At 36.6% G+C, this 11,563-nt stretch overlaps 1 protein-coding gene across 3 annotated transcripts in view; it reads right to left on the bottom strand.

The window, feature by feature from the left end:
* The window catches only part of LOC106871492 (SUN domain-containing ossification factor), a 115,235-nt gene that overhangs the window by 44,834 nt on the left and 58,838 nt on the right, over positions 1-11,563 (bottom strand). For all 3 annotated transcript variants that reach the window (XR_008264964.1, XM_014917973.2, XM_014917974.2), the window contains exon 2: positions 1,826-1,928. Coding sequence is in view for 2 of the 3 variants with exons in the window: in XM_014917973.2 (XP_014773459.1) it covers positions 1,826-1,928 (103 nt within the window). In the remaining variant the exon portion in view is untranslated. The remainder of the gene's footprint in view (positions 1-1,825; positions 1,929-11,563) is intronic.

Below are 11,563 nucleotides of genomic sequence, written 5' to 3'. Positions count from 1 at the left end.
AAAAACAACATTTGAGCATGATCATTGCCAGCTTCGTCTTACTGTTTTTCTCCCTGGAATGTGGCAGAAGTTGTTCTCTGCACATTTTCAGTGTTTATTGCTCCTGAGCATCTGCCACATACAAAAACTATCTTCCCAGTTAGCTTTCCTTTGGTATTGCTGCACCTCTTATGTGTCCATAGCTTACACTGGGTACATCTTATAGAGTTTCTACCTAAGCCTTTTCTACAGGTCGAGCAGGGCCATCTACCTGAAAGGATTTGTGGTTTGTCTGCCTTCCTACTTATTAGAACTTTGGATTTAGCTAGGTTAACTCTAAGGCCCTTTGATTCTAATCCTTGTTTCCACACCTGAAACTTCTCTAGTTCTGATAGTGACTCAGCAATTTGAGCAAGGTCATCGGCATAGAGGAGCTCCCAGGAGCATCTTGTCTTGAATTCCTCTGTTATTGCCTGGAGGACTATGATAAATAGGAGGGGGCTGAGGACTGAACCTTGGTGGACCCCTACCTCTACCCAGAATTCTTCACTGTACTTGTTGCCAACCCTCACCTTATTGACAGCGTCCCTGTACATGGCTTGCACAGCTCTCACTAACCATTCATCCTATCCCTAGTTTCTTCATTGACCACCATATAAGGGATCGGGGGATTCTGTCAAAGGCTTTCTCCATTTCAACGAAAGCCAGGTACAGAGGTTTATCTTTGGCTAGATATTTCTCCTGCAGCTGTCTTACCAGAAATATAGCATCAGTGGGGCTTTTCCCTGGCACAAACCCAAACTGCATCTCATCTAAACTGACCCTCTGCCTAATTAGTTGGGCTATGACCCTCTCCGTGACCTTCATTACCTGATCCAACAACTTGATACCTCTGTAATTATTTGTATCTAAAGCATCACCTGTACCTTTGTAGCAGTTGACTATGGTGCTGCTACACCAGTCATTGGCTATGACTCCTTCATGTATCACCTGGTTAACTATACAGGTGACTAGGCTATAGCCGACACTGCCAGATATTTTGAGCATCTCTGCAGTGATTCCTGATGGGCTGGGGGCTTTCCCTGTCTTCATACTCTTAATAGCTTTATCTACCATGGTACTGTCAACTCGGATAGCTGGTCCCACTGTTGGGTTGACATTCGGCAGACTCTCTTTCTCCCATTCATTCTCTTTATTGAGCAACCTTTCATAGTGGCATCTCCAAACCTCTCTCTTCGCAGTATGTATTACATATATATATATATATATATATATATCTATATCTATTATATATACATATATAATGTATTATATATGTATACATATATATATATATATTCATTTATTTGCTTCAGTCATTTGACTGCAGTTATGATGGAGCACTTCATTTAGTCGAGCAAATCAACCCCAGGATTTATTCTTTGTAAGCCTAGTACTTTTTCTATTGGTCTCTTTTGCCAAACCGCTAATTTACAGGGATGTAAAAACACCAGCATCAGTTGTCAAGCAATGTTGGGGGTACAAAACACACACATACGAAGGACTTCTTTCAGTTTCCATCTACCAAATCCACTCCGAAGGCTATAGTAGAAGACACTTGCCCAAAGTACCACACAGTGGGACTGAACCCGGAACCATTTGGTTGGTAAGCAAGCTACTTATTACACAGCCACTTGTGCATGTATATATATATATATATATATATATATATATATCTCACACACATACACACTGAACACACATTGTAGTCATGCATGCAGATGTATGTTTTATGCATGCATAAAATTTTCTACTTGGTTTAAGGTTCTTATGTCTATAATAATTAGAAATAGTTGTAGTTCATTACCTTTTTGTCTGTGCCGGTGCTACTATCTGATTTAGCTTCTATTTGTCTTGTTCGAGCAGTAAGTGGTTCACTAGCATTGGTTAGAGAATGCCAAAATGTGCAACTGGTTAAAAGAAAGAACAAAAAAAAAAGAAAATCAATAAAAATAAAATGATTGGCTAACACAATTATAAATATTAACAAAACTCTTAAACTAATAATACATCGAAGCTGAAAATGCAATTTTGTCATAATTAAATGTGTAATGATCTCTATAAGATAGTGTCCGTAAGACAAAAAGCATCATAGTTAAACCCCAGTGTAGAAGCATCAGCATTCAAACATTTTTTCTAGCTTTTCCTAATATTGGGAAAATATAAAGTAGGACTCAAGTTTCAGAGGAATGTAGAGCTGAAGCAGAAAGATTATTAAACAAAAAATTTAGGACAATCTCTGGAGAAGGAAGCTCTTGAGGAAGATAGTATGATGGAAGAAGGAAAATTAAATGGAGTTTCTACAGAATAAGCGTATATAGAAGAACAGAGTCCACTCTGATAGCAGCTGACAAAGAAGGTTATATTTCAACAGTAACCCAATAGCAAAAACGTCATTCAGTGAAGGACTATAGAGTTTAATATTTGTTAGTATTGGCAGCTGTGTTATGTCATATTTATACTATAGTATCCAAGAGCGTCTACCGAGCTACCCGACCTGCTAGAAGCAATAGTAAATTGCCCTGAAATCACATCTCCATATTCTTAAAAAAAAGGAAAAGTCACATTGGATATGATGTACTCAGATATCCAAAAACAGAAGCTAGGAAGGTCTTAATTATAGGTCTATTTATCAAGGAACAACAACAACAAATATAACAAAGAAAGCCAACAGATTAAATTCTGATTTCCACAGTAAATACAGCACAATAGTAAGAGATGTTGGTCTAATTAAACAACTATCCAGTAGCTTGTAATTTTGAGATCATATTCTATGAACATTGACTATTTTCCTCTATGTTTTTGAGTGAATAAAATACAAATAAACATGATTTGGTAGGCATCCTTAATATGTATTTAATTATGCCTATGAACCACAGCAACCAATTATGAATTAGAGCAGAATGATTGCTTTCCTTCCTTATTAGGTAGCCCCAAATATCATTCTATGGAGTTAGATAAAATGCTTGGCAGCATTTCTTCCATTTCCAGTTCCTTATATTCCAAGTTCATATGTGTAAGTGTTGGTTTGTTAGTGTTTTCTTGTCTTGACATCATGTAATTGTTGTAAATGAGTCATTTATTCCTAATATTCTGCAAAAACATGTCTGGCCATAGGAAATCTGCTTCAATAAACTCTGACCCTTGTAAACATGGCAAAGTAGGTGTTAAAATGATGATGATATCTTTCAAATTTGTTTCAGTCGTTGGAACTGTGGCACTGCTTTTAAGAATTTTAGTCAAATGAATCGATCCCAGTACTATTAGTCTTTTTTGCCAAACTGCCAAGTTATGGGGAAGTAAACATACCAGCACTGGTTGTCAAGCAGTAACATGTGTGCATCCGTGTGTGTCTTTGTTTCTGTGTTTGTCCCCCAGTAATGGGTGACAAACATGGCATAAAGTCACACACATGCACACATAAGGCCATAGTAGAAGATACCTACCCAAGGTGCCGCATAGTGGGGAATGAACCCAGAACTATGCGGTAGGGAAGCAAACTTCCTACCACACAGCTCACACACACACACACACACACACACACACACACACACACACACACACACACACACACACACACACACACACCCAAATTCACTTGCATGGTCAGTCAAGGGCTATAAGGAGAAGACACTTGCCCAAGGTGCCATGGGGGCTGAACCTGAAATCATGTGGCTTGGTTAGGAAGCAAACTTCTTGACACATATCTGGAATTAATTTTGAGGCTAGCTGAAATGGCACTGTTGGGGGAACTGAACACCAAGTGATGTCATGGATAGACGTAGGCACACATACATACATATGTGTATACACCTTTACTCCTATATGAACCACACAAACTTAAGCAGATATGTGTATACATGTGGTTACATATACACAAACAGACTTATATGCAGACAGACATGTCAGTGCACACATATATAAGTGTCCTAAGATACACTAAGTAACATAAAGATAGTGAGATTGGGTGAAATAGTAAGAGACAGAGAGAGTGAGTGATAGAAAGTAAGTGAAAGGATAAGATAAGAGACAGAGAGGTGTGAATGTAACTATTCATACCAGTTATTGTACTAAAAATACATCTTTTGGGACGGTGACTAAAACAGAAGTTCAGAGAGTGGATGAAAGAATAAAGCAAGCTATCATCATCATCATCATCATCAAACATCTGTTGTCCATGCTGGCATGGGTTGGATGGTTTCACTGGGTTGGCATGCTGGAAGGCTGCGCCAGGCTCCGGTCTGATTTGATGTGGTTTTCTACAGCTGGATGCCCTTCTTAACGCCAACCACTCCAAGAGTGTAATGGGTGCTTTTATGTGCCACTGGCATGGGTGCCATTTGCATGACGCCAGTATCTACCACAACAGCAATTTTGCTCAGTTTGGTGGGTCTTCTTCTCAAGCACGACATAATGCCAAATGTCTTGGGGTGACATGCACACACCATCAAAAAGGAATGATACATTTGTCCTAGATGGACATAGCTAACAAGAGCAAGTTATGTCTTCTCATAGAAAATTCATCCACTACATCCACAAAATAAACACCAGTCAGATATTGTAGGTAAGTCTGCAGGTTCGTGGATTGGACTGAAGATCATCTTCAATCGTAATAGAGTACCTTCTGGATTGACTTCAGTTATATCAGAAGGTACTCATTTTTATTCTCCTTGCCAACAGGTGCTCCCAATATTCTCGAAGGAGAAAGAAAGGAAGGAAGGAAGGAACAAACACACTCACTCACTCTCTGTATGTGTGCGTGTGTGTATGCATTATATATATATATATATATATATATATATATATATATATATATACACACATATATATATCATCATCATCACCATCATCATCATTTAACGTCCGCCTTCCATGCTGGCATGGCTGGAATGGTTTGGCACCAGACTTCTGTAACTGTTTTGGCAGGATTTTTAACAGCTGGATGCCCTTCCAAATGCCAACCACTTTACAGTGTGGACTGGATGCTTTAAGTGACACCTGCACTGACAGGGTCACCAAGTACCTTGCAAGACAGAAAAATAAGAATTCATACACACACCCCTATAAAATATTTATACTATAGAATCTCTTATGTTGCCTGCTAGAAATAAAAGTCAAATATCCCTCAACTGTCATAAAAAGAGGTTATATTGATATACTTAATACCAGATATACTGCTTAAATAAAACTTGATTTGGTAACAGCCGTAATCATAGGTTTGCTTAATCAAAGTTGACCTGCATCTAAACAATATTTTATGTGTTAATAGTTTAGAGGAGGAAGGTAAGCATTCACTCGTGATGTTCAAGGACCCTCCCACTCAAATGCATCCATATATCATTGTCTATAGGTCGATATCTGTAAGAAGTATGTATAAAGAAGGATAGGATTTCCAATTGGGACAGTAAAGTTGATATGATGTGATGTGTGTGTGTGTGTGGTTGAGTATATTTCTATGTATGTGGCTGTGTGGTAGAAAGTTTGCTTCCCTACCACACAGATCTGGGTTCAGTCCTACTTGGGCAAGTATCGTCTACCATAGCCTCAGGCCGACCAAAGTCTTGTCAGTGGATTTGGTAGACAGAAACTGAAAGAAGGCCATCACATACGTGCATGCCCCACCTCTCTCTCTCCTAGTCTTGACATCATGTTATTGATGTAAATGAAGGTCATTCATTTCCAGTATTCTGCAAAAGCATGTCTGACCATGGGGAAATATTACCTTGCTTGGAAACAAGAATGAGTTGGTGACAAGAAGGGCATCTGGCCATAGAAGATGCTACAATAAACTCCATCCAACTCATGCAAACATGGAAATTTAAACATTAAAATGATGATGATAACATGAAAGGAGTCACAAAACTGTTTTATTTTAAAACTATGATTAACAGAAACAAATATAGGACAAGTATTTTAGAAAAATAAACGAGAACAGATTGCTCAATTAGAATACAGGAAATGTTAAGTAACAAGATTTTATATTTTTTCTCTTTTTTTCAATGAATTTATAAACAAACCAGCTGTTACTGCCAGCATATATGAATATGGATATTTTAGAATAGTGATAGCATAATAGTGATGGCTGAAATGCCACACAATAGGAATTTAGTGACATCCTTCTACATTCTAAGTTCTAATCTTACCAGGGTTGATAAAAAAAAAAAACATCATTCCATTACTAGGGCTGGCATTGATGTGATCCTGTGTATACTCCTTCCAAATCTGTTGCTGTGGCATTCCAGCTCATTGTGAACCAAACTCGAAAAGTGGTATTTTTCAAGTTGCCTGAAATTTCATCTAAATAAAGTAGTCACTGTACCTAATTGATTTTGAAAATTTCAGCTCCTATGTATGGTTCTGATGTATGGGTACTCAAAGTAGGAGGCTGAACCAAATTTGAGGATTTCATTAAATTTAGAGCTACATTTAACTGCTATCTCAAAAATGAAACATTTTTAACCTTTGAAACTTTGAGCAAGCATATTTCACCTAGGAAAAATTCCAAGCAATTTTGGTGTTCCTGGTGTTAGCTATTCAATTCTTATGTTAGACTAGTTAGTAGCAATTGAGTCAACTAATGTTTCTTAGCCTACAGGAACAACAAATATTTCAAATGGAATTTAAACATGTAACTTTTGAATCAATAAATAATCAAATTGATTATTTTCAGCAGTAATAATCCTGTCTACTATAGGAACAAGGCCTGAGGGTTTTGCAGGTAGGAGGTCGTTGATGATGTAGACCCGTGTTCAACTGGTACTTCATTTAGTGACCCTGAGAGGGTGAAAGGTAAAATTGCTCTCAGCAGAATTTGAACATAAAGAGCCAGAAGAAATACTAAGTATTTTCCTCAACATGCTAATGATTCTGCCAGTTTGCTGCTTTTTCAGCTGTAATAATCAATAGCAATTTTTAAGGAATTTAAGCTTTTTGAGATTTTTTTTTTCAAAATTTAAATTTATTAATCTTCATTTAAGCCAAACATCACCTCAAGAAGTTAACTTCCAAAGATTATTTACATTTATTTATTTTATGCTGTTCTTGAAGGGCAGAATCTCATGTATCTCCTCTACAGCAAGGTAACTGTTCCTGTCTCTCTGCCATACTTTAACCTCTCGACACCTGGCACAAAGTCACCCCCTCAATGCCATACCCCCACTCAGTTGAGCACTCTTGTCTTGGCTTGCAAGTTACTTGAAGTGACCTCATTAGAGATAGTGCCATCTAAAAAGCACCCAAGTCACTCTGTAAATAGGTTAGCATCAAGAAGGACATCCATCCTGCTATAGAAATCATGCCAAAGCAGATATTGGAGCTCAGCACAGCCCTCTAGTTTGACAGTTCCTGTTAAACCATCCAAGCTTTGGCAGCATGAGAACGTACGTTTTACAATGATAACGGAAAAAGTAAAATGAAGGAATAAATTTTTTTAAATATCAATACAAGTATTGCAGTCATTAGTTGAAAGCATTTTGCTATATCAAGGCTGAAAGAGGTAATTTAAGATATAGGAACAGTTAGTAAGGTGCAAGTTTTCATCAAATCTCAGTAATTTCGTACTGATCTCAACAATACTTGCTATGGCTACACTGCAGCACCAACTTTTGTGAATAAAATACAAACCAAACCATAGAGTTTAAAGCACTATATCCTAAAATCACTTTTCAAGTAAGAGATCACAAAACAGAAGATGAAATTGAGATTTAATGTTTACCACAGATTACTTTTTTAAGTTTACATAACTAGAAGTTGATCATCAATTAAGGACAGATTAAAAGATAAAAATACAAGATAATATCTAAACATTAAACAAATTGAAATATTCCAATATATTGTATCGTGAAATTAGTTGACTGTCACAAATACTTTTGAAGTGCAGTCAACCTCATTAGAAAAAAAAACAAAAAACAGCTGTATAAAATATGTATCTTAATTGGTATGAAAAATGAAAATGAGAATAAACAACATTTTAATTGATGAATTTGAAATGCCAAAATCTACAGCTTTAGCTATTATTCATGGCAACAATATCTTCAAATCTAAGCTATAAGCAAGCCCATTTTCTTCTTTTTTTTCTTCTTCTAAGTACACATGTCTATGTAACATCTTGTATTAACTAACACAAGTAACCAGCTAAATATCTCTCAGTAAAATCACCACTTTCTTCTAATGAGGCCCTGAGACAGTGCCATGTAAAAAAAAAAAAAGCACCTGCACTAGTGCTATGTAAGAATACTTGTGCTGGTGTCATGTTGAAAACACCCAGCACACACTGTAAAGTGGTTGGTGTTAGGAAGGGCATCCAGCTGTGGAAACCAAACCAAATCAGACTGGAGCCTGGTGCAGCTCTGGTCAAACTGTCCAACCCATGCTGGCATGGAAAATAGACATTAAAGGATGATGATGATGATGATGATGATGACAGCATGTTTTAAAACCTGAATCATAAAATCATATGCCCATAATAAAAATGAGATAGCAACAATATTATCATTTAAAAAAAAAAAATCAATCATATTTTGTATCTTATACTGAGGAAATACGATACAGCTGTTAATATAACTTGCCAAACAGACATAAATTTAGAAAAATAAATCTCTCAATATAAATTATTTATTAGAAGGGAGAGGGAAGGTGAAAAAGAGGTCTGTTGAAAATGTTAGACTGGAAAAAGAAGCTATTAGAGTATGAATCTATTTGTTTAGATAAGAATCTAGTAGGAAAATGCTTTATATGCCATTTAAGGGTGCCACAGATATGCTAACTAAAAATAGATTTAGTAAATGTCATATATTATTCCGCATGTATTCGCGTATATAGAACAATATCTAAGATCAGAAGGATTTATATAAATATCCTGAAAATGTTAATACAGGTTTAAACTTGTTCTATAAATACACGAAAGTTCTAAGTGAAGATTTGGCCCAGTAAAATTTTTATTGTAACAACCATTTAATCTAAACATCTTAAACTTCCATATTTGTTCAACGTAGATGGCATACTGTAAAAACAAGAAGTATTAAATAAGGACATTAAAAAAAAAACTTCAATTAAATATCTTACTCATCACAATGAATCAGTTCCTCATAACTTTATGATGAAAACATTTTAAAGGATACAAGGAGGAGGATGATGGTAGTAGTTGTAATTATGATGATAATAATAATAATAATAATAATAATAATAATAATAATGGTTTCAAATTTGCCACAAGGGTAGCACTTCAGGGGGAGGAGATGAGTCGATTACATCAACCCCAGTGTTCAACTGGTACTTATTTTATTGACCCCGAAAAGATGAGAGGTAAAGCTGACCTTGGCGGAATTCGAACTCAGAAAGTAGCGATGGTTGAAATACCACCAAGCATTTCATCCGGCGTGTTAATTCTGCCAGCTCGCTGATTTAATAATAGTAATAAAACAATGATACAAGGCCTGGATTAGGGAGGGGGTCCTAGTTGATTACACCGACCCCAGTGTGAAACTGGTGCTCATTTTATTGATCCCGAAAGGATGAAACGCAAAGTCGACCTTAGTGGAATTTGAACTCAGAACGTCAAGGCTGATGAAATGCCACTAAGCATTTTGTCCAATGTGCTAACAATTCTCCCGGCTCACCACCTTAATAATAATAATAATAATAATAATAATATGGCTGATGATGACATGTGCATCACTGATCACAAACAGGAGTAGTGGGGGAGGATCATAGCCATGTGTTGAGAAGAATTCTTTGAGGTTTAAATAATTCATCTCAGGAAACACAGGTGTTTCCTTATCCTTAAATCTTTATTCAGCAACCATTTAAGCAGGATGGGCTACTCAATCTGAAGAAAATTTTAATTTTAACTGGGCCCCATTTACAAGGTCATGAGTTGTATATGTTGATATGAGACCATGTCGTACACATATGGTTCTGATGCATGTAACTCGTGTACCCTTATGATGGGCATATTGGGCTTTTATATATTTGTACCCCAGTGTAACTTTGGTAGCATGCACTGCTCTCTCACTCAATAATAATGATGATAATGATAAGGAAATAAAAGCTAATTTCCCAGACATAAAAATCAAGGGTTTGCGGGGGGGGGGGGGGGGACCACATGCTAACTGATAGACAGTGCAGTCCCTTCTGGCCAAAATATTGCCCAAAAAGAAGTGGAGAAACTGTCAAAGTACAAAGACCTCGAAATTGAAGTATGTGGAGCATGAAGGTAAAAGCAATACCAGTAATAATTGGAGTATTGGGCATGATAAAAAAAACATACACACAAAAATGTAGAAGCTATACCTGAATCCTCAACACTATGCACTATCCAAAACATAACCCTGCAAGGAACAGCCCACATCCTACACAAGATACTATCAATTCAATAATACAACTCAAACAAAACAATCTACTAACACAAGACACACTCTACATAGCAAATATCCAATAAAATTAACAACTACCAACAGGCTGATTATCCAACAGAAGACAACTCGCATTACACACATACAACACAACAAAAGACTGCAACCAAACCCCATAACAAAAACTGACGCAATACAATACTGAGAAGTGTTTGCACTCCCCCAACAACAAAAAAGAACATGCAATGCTGTGCACACCTCAGCAACATGGAGGTATAGCAGGTGATGCAGTAGAAACTTGCCTGAAACTATCAAATGTTAAATAACAATAACAACAAGAGTGCTCAGAAAGCACAAACCTCTGCCAAGACAACACCAACATCCTCTCAGCGATTAGTCAGAGATGATTTTTACAATGAGAATATCTGAAATAAATTCAACTGCTCTCACAAACAAGAATACTAAAAATGAACCCGACTGCTCTCAAAAATTAAGCAAAAAAAAAAAAAAAAAAGGAAAAATAATCCAGAATCGTTGTCCGGTACCAGATTGATCCCAAAATCTAATCAGTTCATACCAGCCACGAGGCCAAACATCCCTGAAGCTTCATCTGAATCCATCGAGTGGTTCTTGAGATATCTTGTCCACAGACAAACAAACACGACTGCAAACAATACCTCTGCCTTGGCGGAGGTAATGATTTAAAAAAATGCTTTCTAATCAATGTATCAATACCAGCAGATGACAACGTTTCCTTAAAAGAAATGGAGAAACTTTCAAAATACAAAGATCTGGAAATAGAGGTAACTCAAATGTGGAGTCTAAAAACAGAAACAATTCCTATCATAATAGGCACATTAGGTATGATAAAAAAATATTCAGACAAATACATAACAAAAACATCAGGACTAAAAGGTATATTTAACAAACAGAAAATAGTATTACTAGGCACTGCACACATCCTACATAAAACACTTTCAATACAGTAAAAATAAGAGTGTCACATCAAACCACAGCACATACTCAAGGCACACATAACTGTGCTTGGTAGTGCAGTGAAAGTATGATAAAAATAAGACTACTGAATAATAATGATAATAATAATCCTTTCTACTAAAGGTACAAGCCTGGAATTTTGGGGATGGGGTAAGTCATTTGCATTGACCCCAATGTTTCACTGGTACTTAATTTAT

The sequence above is a fragment of the Octopus bimaculoides genome, chromosome 1 (genome assembly GCF_001194135.2).
Source record: "Octopus bimaculoides isolate UCB-OBI-ISO-001 chromosome 1, ASM119413v2, whole genome shotgun sequence".
NCBI classification, from domain to species: Eukaryota; Metazoa; Mollusca; class Cephalopoda; order Octopoda; family Octopodidae; genus Octopus; species Octopus bimaculoides.
Note: the sequence above shows the minus strand (reverse complement) of the source record. Positions and strands in the feature narration are given on the sequence as shown.